The 11,357-nt window shown below is 41.3% G+C and overlaps 2 protein-coding genes across 2 annotated transcripts; both read right to left on the minus strand.

The window, feature by feature from the left end:
• Window positions 1-130: 130 nt before the first annotated feature.
• Window positions 131-1,299, minus strand: LOC108047774 (phenoloxidase-activating factor 2-like). The gene is made up of 3 exons (XM_044461434.1): window positions 1,096-1,299; window positions 543-1,037; window positions 131-499 (listed from the first exon to the last, which is right to left on the minus strand). Exons 1-3 carry the CDS (start codon window positions 1,297-1,299, stop codon window positions 131-133), a joined length of 1,068 nt encoding a protein of 355 aa, XP_044317369.1.
• Window positions 1,300-3,430: 2,131 nt separating this feature from the next.
• Window positions 3,431-10,899, minus strand: LOC108047773 (putative uncharacterized protein DDB_G0291608). The gene is made up of 5 exons (XM_044461360.1): window positions 10,885-10,899; window positions 9,553-9,730; window positions 7,308-7,452; window positions 6,342-7,234; window positions 3,431-4,239 (listed from the first exon to the last, which is right to left on the minus strand). The coding sequence occupies exons 1-5, from the start codon at window positions 10,897-10,899 to the stop codon at window positions 3,431-3,433; spliced, it is 2,040 nt and encodes a 679-aa protein (XP_044317295.1).
• Between the last annotated feature and the right edge of the window lie 458 nt (window positions 10,900-11,357).

Raw genomic sequence — 11,357 nt, forward strand, 5'->3', positions numbered from 1 at the left:
ATTTTTTATGAGTGTTAAGAAAGTATCATATAAATAATTTTGGAGAATATAATTTACAGAATATTCTGCAAGGGTATATCAACTTCGGCTCCGCCCGAAGTTAGCTTTCCTTTCTTGTTTTTATTATTATTCAATATATGACAAAGTCGTACTTTCTTTCGGTGTTGCCATTTCCGTTCTCATTTTTCGGTGATGGTGTGTTTTCAGGTTCGGGTTCTGGTTCGGGTTCTGGTTTGGGTTTTGGTTCGGGTTCTGGTTCGGGTTCGTAATCGTTCAAATTAGTGATAGCCTCATCGATAATCCAATTTCGAAACATTGCTACATTGGTATAAACCGCCGGGACGTCTTGCATTCCGCACTCAACGCCAAAGTTCACAATGCCGGCCAGCTCATACCTTTGGGGATCTTCTTGGTGGGGACAAGCCAGCGGAGAGCCACCATCGCCCTTGCAAGAGTCCTTTCCAAGCTCCCCGCCTGCGCACAAGAGGCTGTTGTGGAGCTGGAATTGGTTTCCGTAGAATCGACGAAGTTGATATTCGCACCTTTTGTTCTGGACTATTGGTAGCTTCACCTTCTTCGCAGCGCGAGTAATCGAAGGTCCTATTAACCGGCGGCAGGCAGATTGGCTTAATGTGTTTGGTAAGTGTTAGCGGAGTCTGAAGGAACAAGAGAGCCACATTATTGGCCCCGTTCCTTTTGTCGAAGCCAGGATGCCGAACGATCGACCGGATTCTAGCATCAACATGTGGAAAATGCTCGGAGTTGGTTTTGAAGTCCCATTCGCCAGCGCGGGCAATAAGCTGGTTTTCGTTTCGGTTGTCGGTTACGTCTTTGGCTGTGATGACCACCTCGGGAGAGATAATGGCGCCACCACCCAAGTATTCTCCATTAATATCGAGCAAGGCCACCATCCAAGGAAACTCGAACTCCTGGGCAAAGCCATCCATGTCGCGCACTTCGAAGGATATGCCTCTGCTGTTGGGTCGCCCGCACTCGGGATTAACCGTCTCTTCGACGCTTATATCTGGCCCGTTATTCTGAAAAGGCAGCCGATAGTTAGTATTATCTTTCAAACACTGCAACAACGTCACTTACAAGTATGTGTATATTTTGACAGCAGGTTTCCGGCGCAGGGCACCCATTATTTCCATTAGACATGGCTCGGAAATCTACTTGATACCGGCACTTATGACGCGGCACGCACCTTCTCTCTCTTGGGGGCCAACAATCCTGGCCCAGGACCTGATAGGTGACCAGGAAAAGGAACAGGATTGGAAGAATTCCGTGCAGACGACGCATTCTTGTTTGCGGTGAAAAAGGAACTGCGGCTTCTTGAGACAGATAGCTGCTATTTAAAGCCTATGGTTCTTGTGACCTTATAACCCGAGAAGAGACATCGCATCGCAACTGATTTAAAAAAAAACCCAGTGACTCTCTCCACTACTAAATGCGTATACACATACATAATTTTAATGGGGCTTCAATACGTGAGCGTGCCAAATATATTGGTTGTTTACGAGATCCCGATTTTTCCATACAAATGCACATAGCATATTTGGACTTGGCTGTTGATGCTTATTAAGAAATGTGCCGTTAGATTAGAAACTTTGGGCAAAAACTTCTAGCATCCATATTATTATACCCTTGCAGAGGGTATTATAATTTTGGTCAAAAGTGTGCAACGCAGAGAAGGAGACATCTCCGACCCTATAAAGTATATATATTCTTGATCAGAATCGCATCCTGAGTTGATATAAGCATGTCCGTCTGTCCGTCCGCCCGTCTGTCCGTCTGTCTGTTTCTACGCGAACTAGTCTCTCAGTTTTAAAGATATCGAATTAAAACATCATACACACCCTTCTTTCCTTTGCACGCAGTATATATGTCGGAACGGCCGGAATCGGCCGACTATATCCCATAGCTGCCATATAACTGAACGAATGGAAATGCCATAACTTTGGTGTTTGTAAAGTTAGGAAGTTGGTGTTTTTTATGAGTATTAAGAATGCATCATATGAATAATTTTGGAGAATATAATTTACTGAATACTCTGCAATGGTATATAAACTTCGGCTCCGCCCAAAGTTAGCTTTCCTTTCTTGTCGTGGATAAAATTGTGCTGTTTTTAAAGTGTCACTTCTTCCAGCGGAATTGGCTTACCTGTCGCCCCTTGACAATCACCCACCATCGGAACATTCCCTGCATTATAATTGCATTCCAAGCGGAGGGCTTTTCACTCGGACAGGGCTTTTAATTAATACTGCATAATGCAGAAGCTTATTATTAAATGAATCGAACGGAAATTATAGTAACACAAATTCGTCTGACAGCTGCACCACACGACCACAACTGCACAGACGGTTCCTTAATAGACATTTTAATTGAAGCCACCCCAAGTGGGCGGGGCACTCGCACCACTCAGGTTATCATATTTGCAAAAATACGCTGTTCCAAAAACCAAGCTTTAAATGAAAATGTTTCAAGAAAATATTACGCAAAACTTATTAATCGAGATATGGTCTTATAAGATTTTAGGCATAAGGTATGTTAAAACCGGAAAATGCAAAAAATTAAAGTATACAAGTGTAAAAATATTTCATTATTGTTGAATTAACATTTTTCAAATAGTTGAATTTTTCAAGAAAGTTAAATTTCTTAGCCGAAAAACACCCACAGTACAAAGGTAATATCCACATAAGTCAATTAATGGATATGAGATTAATGATTTAACCGATGCGCGGTTCAAGCGACGCTTTCAATCTGAATTCTTTTCGCAGTCGACGCACTGAATATGTATAAAAATATGAAATTTCCAACATAATTATGTAACCCTTCAGTGCCAATTGAAAAGGTTCGACAATAAGCTGGCTGAACACAGATCAAAATACGTGAAATGAGTATATTTTATTAAGTGTACCAACAAAAAATTAAATCCATAAATGTAAACGTAACATTAAAATACAAATAACGAGTTCTAGGACTTAAACATTGGAAATACACATATATGTTGGCTTAGGCAAATGTTTATTTGGCGAGTCTATTGGGAAATTTCTTAAATATTTACACAAAAACCGAATGAGCGCTGAGTGCGGGCAAACTCATTAAAAGTTGGAAAGCCAAACTTGAAGGCACCAGTTTTGCATAACAACAAAGAGCAGGGGATTAAAAGGGGTAAATTGAGTAAAATACGTAATTAGCGTACCGAAAAACAGAAGCAGCAACAGCGGATAACAAATGGGAAAGCCAAACAAAGGTTAAAGAAGTATGAATTGGGTCTGGTGGGTGGTGAAATCGAGCTTAAAGCAACGCCATCATCGCTTTAGGTGATGATGTTGCTGTTGCTGTTGCTGTTGGTTATGCTGCTGCTGTTGCTGTTGCTGCTGCTATTGCTGTTGCTGTTGCTGTTGCTGTCATTGTTGCTTTGAGCGCTTTAGGGATATTTCACAATATTGTTGCTGTCACCTGGCAGCTGTCCCCCACTTGTTGCGGTTGACTGTTGCTTTAGTCCTGCTGCCCTTGGTCCTGCTGCTCCTGCCCCCGATGTTGCCGATGCACCCAGTGCTGTTGCTGCTCCCGGCTGATACAAATGCGTGCCATAATGCACGGCGCCCGGGTGGCTGAAGTATGGTATGATGGCCGGCGAGGCCGCGGTCATAATGGGGGCGGGCGTGGGCCCGGCTAAGAGGGCACCGGAGCCGGAACCGGAATCTGGGCCCTGCGACTTCGCTCCTCCGTCGGCGGCCGGCACATAGGGCGATACATACTGCTGCGGGGCGTGGCTGTAGAGCGGCTGCAGCACGGACGCCGGCTGGTAGTGGTGGTAGTGATGGATCGGCGGTCCATTTGCCGGCGACAATCTGACCACGTGAATGGGGCCCGCTGATTCGTGGACCATGTTGTAGGCGGCCTTGGGGTTATTATTGCTGAAACGTGGCAATATGGCGAATTGATGTTGCTGCTGCTGCTGTTGCTGCTGCTCGGCGGGTGCTTGCACGTAAATGGGGTTGTAGTGCACCACGGGCAAGTGTTGCTGCCGTGCCGCTATTGATGCTGCCGTTGCTGATGCAGCTGCCTCTGCTGTTGCTGTTGCTGCCGTGCTCGTTGTTGAGGTTGTTGTCAGTGCTGTCGGTGCTGTCGGTGCCGTTGGCGCTGCTGGCGTGTATTTCTGCTGTTGCTGTTGTGATTGTTTCAAGGACTGTTGCTGATGCGGCTTTTGGTATTGCTGCTGCAGCGGATACGCTGAAAGACACGAACAGAACAAGTTGACTTTAGAGATCAGGTGCAATGGTCTTTTCCCATGCCCAAAGCAATTCGCTAATTACCAATCAAATCGGGGCCTAAACAGGGTACAGCTACGCGTGGAGTTACATTTCCGGGGGACTTTGTGACTTTTTTGGGATATTGGTAGTTGTCCCAATTAAATTAAGAGGGTAAATAACTAGCCCAAATAAAGTTGTACATATATTTTTTTAGTACCTATTTTAAAAAGATATTGAGTGTATTAAAATCTGTTTAATACGTTTAAAGTTACTGCGATTCAAATACTTTTAGCTAATAGGGGTTTAACTTTTGCAGGATAGCAGGCCTACGAACGTATTTTTATACCCTTGCAGAGGGTATTATAATTTTGGTCAGAAGTTTGTAACGCAGTGAAGGAGACGTTTCCGACCCTATTTTATTTTATATTCTTGATCAGGATCAATAGGGGAGTCGATATAGCCTTGTCCGTCTGTCCGTCTGTTTCAATACCGTTTGCGAGCTCAGTTTAAAAGCTAGCGATCTGAAACTTTCACACTCGTCCTAAAACATGTGTACGCAGATCAAGTTTGAAAATCGCCCCGATCGGACGTCTATATCCTATAGCTCCCATAGGAACAATCGGATATATCTTGCAAGAATTGATGATATTTCGCGCAGTGTAAAAGCTATTGACATGAATCTTTCCAAATCGTATTTTTTTATGCATACCTTGATCAGGGTAAAAGCGCGTGGCGATCGGACGTCTATATCCTATAGCTCCCATAGGAACAATACGGTGAAATCGGTCCAAATTTTATGTTTTTCAGAATATTTCGCGCTGTGTAAAAGCTATTGCTATAAATTTTTTCAAATCGTATTTTTTTATGCATTTCTTCATCAAGGTAAAAGCGCGTGCTGATCGGACGTCTATATCCTATAGCTCCCATAGGAACAATCGGATATAACTTTCAAGAATGGAAGATATTTTGCGCAGTGTAAAAGCTATTAACATAAATCTTTCCAAATCTTATTTTTTTATGCATACTTTGATCAGGGTAAAAGCGCTTGGCGATCGGACGTCTATATCCTATAGCTCCCATAGGAACAATACGGTGAAATCGGTTAAAATTTAATGATTTTTAGGATATTTCGCACAGTATATAAGCAATTGACATGAATCTTTCCAAATCGTATTTTCTTATGCATACCTTGATTAGGGTAATGGCAGCTACAGCTCCCATAGGAACAACAGGGTGAAATCGGTCCAAATTTGTTGGTTTTCTGAATTTTTCGCGTAGTGTGTAAGCTACTGACATAAATTTTTCCAAGTCTTATTTATTTACGCATATCTTGATTAGGGTAAAAGCGCTTGCCGATCGGACGTCTATTTCTTATAGCCTCCGTAGGAAAATTAGTTAAAGGCTGCGAAAGTATCCCTTTTTTTCTATTTTTATATGACATTTTTGCAGTATAAAAGCAATTGACATCAAACGACGCAAATCTAGTTTATTTATGTATACCTTATTCCTTTCGCTACTTTTCGGCAAGGTCTGCAAGGGTATTAAAACTTCGGCTTGCCGAAGTTAGCTTCCGTCCTCGTTTATGTTTGCACACTAATTAAATTCAATTTTTTCAGGTTGACCCTTTATTGAGTAACCCATATTAAAGAAGCATACCATCTTGTATTTTAAACGGTATTATGTGCTTTGAGAAATAAATATATCGTTTTCACTTTAAGTGTAAAATATAATTGGTCCAATTTAGACTGGTTTTTTAATTTAAAACACAAAGCAATCGATAGCTTGGTCATCTATAATCTCTGCCTATCGGATGTGAACAAACGGAGGTACTTTTTAATTTTAGCTTTTGTGTTTCAAGATATTATTGATTTGATTTACTATAAAACTTATAATGGAAAATTTTGGACGAAAGAGTGAACGTTTTGTAAAATAAGTGTGCACCATATATAATACGTGTTAAAAGTGGGCTGAAACAAATAAAAAAGGTGGGTGGCTGGCTTAATATGGATATTGTATAGGAGCAGTTTTCAGTAAAATATAAAATACGAAAGGCTTGGATTAGAAGGCGTTGGGTTAGCTTACCATACAGTGGGCCTGGCTGTTCGGCATAAATGGTGGACTGCTGAGGCTGCGGTGGCTGCAGAAAGACGCGCTGCAATTGCAGTTGGATTTGGGGCTGGTGATGGTGCGCCTGGGGGGAGGGGGCCGGCTGGTAGATGAGCTGGGCGGGCTGGGCGGTCTGGTAGGTGGGTGGTGGGGCAGCGACCTTGGCGAAGGCGGCCTGCTGCTGCTGCTGCTGTTGATGGTGGTGCTGCTGCAGTTGCTGAGCGGCGGCCATTAGCAGGCTGGTGGGTATCTGCAGGTAGGGCTGGTGGATCAGTGGTGCAGTGGGTCCGGCGAGCGGCGCACTGGCGGCATCGGATTGGTAGTAGGGCCTGTACTGACCCTGATGGTCGCGTGCCAGCGGACCCAGCAGCTGCATCAGCGGATGTCTGCTAGTGGGAGCGGGTTGCGGACTCGCCGAAGGTGGGGCCGCGCTGCTGGTGGTGGTGGTGCTGCTGCTGCTAGTGGGTGGTGGGGCCAAGAGCAACTGCTGCTGCTGCTGCTGCTGTTGCTGGTGCAGTTGCTGCTGCTGCTGCAACTGTCGCATGTATGAGAGCGGAATGGCGATGATGTACTGGATGCGCTGCTGCAACTTCTGCTGCGGCTGCTGCAGGTACTTTCCCTGCTGACTGTTGCTGTTGCTGTAGTGGGGGTGGTGGTGGTGCAGGTGGCCCAGTGGTGCGGTGGCCCCCGCCTCCGGCTCCAGTTCGCCGTAATTGAAAATCGTCTGTGGCTGTGGATGTGGCTGTGGCGGGGCAACAACTGGCTTGAACGCGGTCTGCCGCTGGTAGGGCTCCACCTGAGGTGGCACTGCGAAGCTGAAGCGGTGGTGGGGTGGGGCCTTCTGCCCGTGAAACGCCTGGGGAAGTGGGTGGTGGTTGAGTGCGAAGACAGAGATTGCGGCGGTAATTAGATGCATTCGCTTCGGTCCGGGCTGGCCGACATACCTGAGGGGCTGCCTCCGCAGCTGTGTAGCGCAGCGTGGTGGGTCCGAAAATGGGCGTGGGCGCCTCCGCCTCGTAGAGACTCCTGGGTGGATAGATCGGTCGGAACGGGGGCTCCTTGCTCGAAAGACCCAAGTACGGGGCACCTGCGGGGGAATATTTGCGGCGACGCACTGTTAATACTGTTAATCACTTGTAAAGCTGGGTTGCCACTTCATTTGTTGGTTTTAAATGAGAGTTTCCCATATTCAAGCGACAATGCTAAGAAGACTTAATATTTAATTTATTTAATTATTTTCAACCATATTCCAATTGAGCGTTGTTCACGACCCTTTAAATTATTATTTTTTTTAAGATTTTGTCTTTTCGAATGACTTAAAGGAAAGGTATTAACTATATATATGATTGAATCCAAATGCTTGAAAATTTGGAATATGTAACAAGTATTAACAAGTTGTTATATTTTAAACATATATTGCAAGTTTGTAAAAACTCCAACAACCCTTGCTTGTTAAAACCACTATTGGTTTTTGAAAATATAAATAATAATAATATAAATAATAATAAATAATGCAGATCTTGGAAATGTTTAATGTTTTGAAAATGTTTTATAATTTTGTTTTAATTTTACAAAATTTGTACATAGTACACATTTAACCCCCCCCATAATTGTTTATAACAAGATCTACACTTGTATAATATAATATAAATAAATTATACATTGGAAATTGCATATTTTCTATACATCATTCTACATCAAAAATGTTTACTTTTAATTAAAAGCAAACTTACATGTTTTTCTTTCTTCGTGGTAAGGCAGTCTTTTTTATGAACCAAACCCATTGCCAAATCCAAACAACTACCGAGATTTTCTTTCGCCATCCGGATACATGCCATTTATTTCGGATCAGGACCAAAAATATTAAAAATCCAAGCTAGAGCAGCATTATACACCCTTCGCAGGCTCACGTAAATGTGGATATAGATACTTAAGTATAAAAATTGCTTAAGTAGAAGTTTCCCCGATAATACCATGTAGCCGATGAAGAAAGGCGTCAAAGAATATTCGACAATTGAAATGATAATAAAATCAACTATTGCTGCTTCGCAAGAAATTATTCAAGTCCAATTATTTTGATTGCCGTTTTTAAATTGGTGGGGAATAAGCAAAGGATCTTTGGGTGGTTTAAAATGTGGACTCCAATAGTATTCCAAATGCGGAGAACGTAAAAACGAACTTACGATGTGTGAGCATTACAAGAGGCGCCCAGTTAAGTTCCAACACTATCTGTTATTGTCTCCAAGATATCGCCGTTTATAGGAATATAATGAATTCTTTTAGTCATTGAGTAAGGGATACACAAAATAAATTGTGCGAAATGCGCTTAGTTTTGTTTTATTAAAAAATATATCTGTTACTCGTTGACTAAAAGGGTACATATTTACCCTTATACGATAATGGCCTTAATTTATAAAATTAATTTTAGAAACTCGGCTTTAATTTACCAAAAGCAAATACATTTTTAAAATTCGGTTTTTATATAAGTGATTATTTCTGAAACCAATATATACTTATCTTCATGGTCTTGAAATGATTTATCATTGTTATTAAGTTATTTCAGCATTTATTTAAACTCTATAAGATTACTTAAAAAATGTTCCCATTGACATAAGCTATGCCATATATTTGTTTAGTTTATTTATAACCCAAAATTGCATGGTCATGTAAATAAATAAAAATACTCTGAAACCATTATTCATTTAACCATATCCAAAACTTTTATTAAAAAAATATTAGCAATACTCGATCTAGAGAAAAATATAGCCGGAAATTGAAAAATAATATTTTTATCGCAGTTTTCTGCCGGTCGGCTATTTTAATTTGAATATTGAAAATTGCTTGGTACGCGACAAAAAATTTACCGTGCGAAACACAAAACGATTTAAGATAACAGCCCGAAAAAAACAAATTTTAATTTAAGAATAGTATTTCTTAGCTTAAAATGATTTCCTGGAGAACGGTTTGGTAAAAACAAATTAGGAAAATGCTGTTAAAATAATTAAGAAGGTCATTAAATTTAGGCTTATTTCATAAATGAGATTTGTTTCTCGAGATGCAAACTAGTATTAAACCCACGTGAACGTCACCCGTTTTTTTTTTTAGAAAAACTATTTTGAAAACTGTGACCAACACGGAATTTCACTGAGATTAAATTAGCGCAGACAACGCCCCCAAAATGCATTACCTGTCTGATCCGATGAGTCGCGCTTCTCCGTCTTGCTCTTGGCATCCTCCTCGATGCTGGGGGTCAGCTTGGTGGTGGCAATGGCCTCGACCTTGTCAGCGACCTTGGTGGGCACCGCCTCGATCTCCTCGCCGTTGCAGGTCGCCAAAAGGAGGCAGCAGGCGATGGCCGATAGTACCTGGCCATGAACGGAGAGCAAATGAAACTACATTAACTTAAATCGAAATCGAAGTGCACTGAATAAGTTCGAAATTCTCGCTTCGCTTTGGATTCCTTATTGTCAATTTAGTGCATTTAATGTTGGAAAAAGTCGCTTGATTAAAAATATTTTCACTGCAATTCAAAATAATAATTTAATTAAATTGATTTATATGCAATTATAACAATTTTATTCACCGAAGTGCAATTGTTTTCCGCTCTTGTCACACATTATTATTTTTATTATTCCACTGCACACGCGATTAATAACTAATTCTCGTAATTAAGCCAAGCGATGTACAATGAACCTGGCATAAAGGCAATTATTAATAAGCTGCCTGCCAGCAAATACCATCCCATCCATCCCGATGGAGTGTTCGGCCTGTGGTAATCCGTTCAGGCCTATTGTTTATATGTGGTATTTCTGATCTGATCTCTTGAGTTGAGAAATGGCTTTGGCAGGTTTATGGCGGTTAGTTAGACCGATTGGCTTGGTCTGACGGGTTTATCTTTGCCGAATGAAAAGGTCATGGTAGAAACAGGCGCTTAGTTCGGGGTACTTAACAAAAATATGAAAATGACTTAAGCATTAAATTTGTCCTACTTAGATAATAGCATATCAGAGGAAATGTTTGAAAGTCACGGAATTTTGATTTGTTCAAAACAATCTAGAAAATGCCATCTATTGGCGATTGAAATCAGAGAAGTTAGAAGTATTTAAATTCTGAATGTCGTACCTAAATAAGCTAGAGCCAAGTTAAATGATCCTATATGTTTGCATGTCCAAAATCAACCAACCTCGATTAATATTTACATGCATTGGTTATTGAAAAAAATGATCTCCTTCCATAAGCCTTTATTATTTTTCAATGTGTAATAAAAGTGTCCGTTGTCAACTATTGTCCTTTAAACACAAAAATGATTGCATTTAATAAATAATAAATGCGTCCAAGCGACTCCAATAACAATTTAAATACTATCACCCTTCGATTATATGACTGCCTACCATCGTGAGCAATCAAGCGGAAATAATCAAAATAGGCGCTGATTTATATCATTATCAATATTTGATTGCCAACTTTCAGTGAGTTTGATATCAATTATATGGGTTTAATCCTATTTTGCATTATTTACCCGTATGAGAGGCATTATTACAGTTGCTGCTTTATTTATTCAAACCAATATATGTGTACCATACATATGGGCAAATATATAATTTATTTTGTGTGTTCACTTTTTTTTTGCCTTAATTTGGTTTCCTTCTGTCACTCAATTAAAATTCGATTCGTGTGGCGGGCCAACAAAAGCGGCAAACCAAAACAAAAATGAAAAAAACTAAAGCAAACAAATTTAAAAACACTTTTCACGGTTATTTGTTCAATGCGGGCGGACGTTGTTGCGGAGGAGTTCTTTTTGTTGTGGTTAAGTAAACGCGCCGGAGTCGCTTGCGATTTTCACAGTCGCGGCTTAAATCGCTAGCTCGCGTGTTGGCCAACAAAGTGAGAGTGAAATTGGTTTGCCAGCCTTGCGCCGTTTTATAGTCGGCGTTTGGCATTACTGCTTGTCTGAGCTTGCAGCTGCAAACTGGCCGCCAGCAACATGCAGCT

Source organism: Drosophila rhopaloa, unplaced genomic scaffold, assembly GCF_018152115.1.
Source record: "Drosophila rhopaloa isolate 14029-0021.01 unplaced genomic scaffold, ASM1815211v1 contig_3, whole genome shotgun sequence".
Lineage (NCBI taxonomy): Eukaryota > Metazoa > Arthropoda > Insecta > Diptera > Drosophilidae > Drosophila > Drosophila rhopaloa.

Excerpts from the sequence above, each read along its gene's own strand:
- LOC108047774 (XM_044461434.1), bottom strand. The coding sequence starts at position 1,299 with ATGCGTCGTCTGCACGGAATTCTTCCAATCCTGTTCCTTTTCCTGGTC. Across the intron at positions 1,038-1,095 it reads GTCAAAATATACACATACTT|AATAACGGGCCAGATATAAG; the intron begins GTAAGTGACGTT and ends CTGCCTTTTCAG. Across the intron at positions 500-542 it reads CCAATAGTCCAGAACAAAAG|CTCCACAACAGCCTCTTGTG; the intron begins GTGCGAATATCA and ends AACCAATTCCAG.
- LOC108047773 (XM_044461360.1), bottom strand. Across the intron at positions 7,453-9,552 it reads CGACTCATCGGATCAGACAG|GTGCCCCGTACTTGGGTCTT; the intron begins GTAATGCATTTT and ends ATTCCCCCGCAG. Across the intron at positions 7,235-7,307 it reads GCGGAGGCAGCCCCTCAGGT|CCCACTTCCCCAGGCGTTTC; the intron begins ATGTCGGCCAGC and ends ACTCAACCACCA.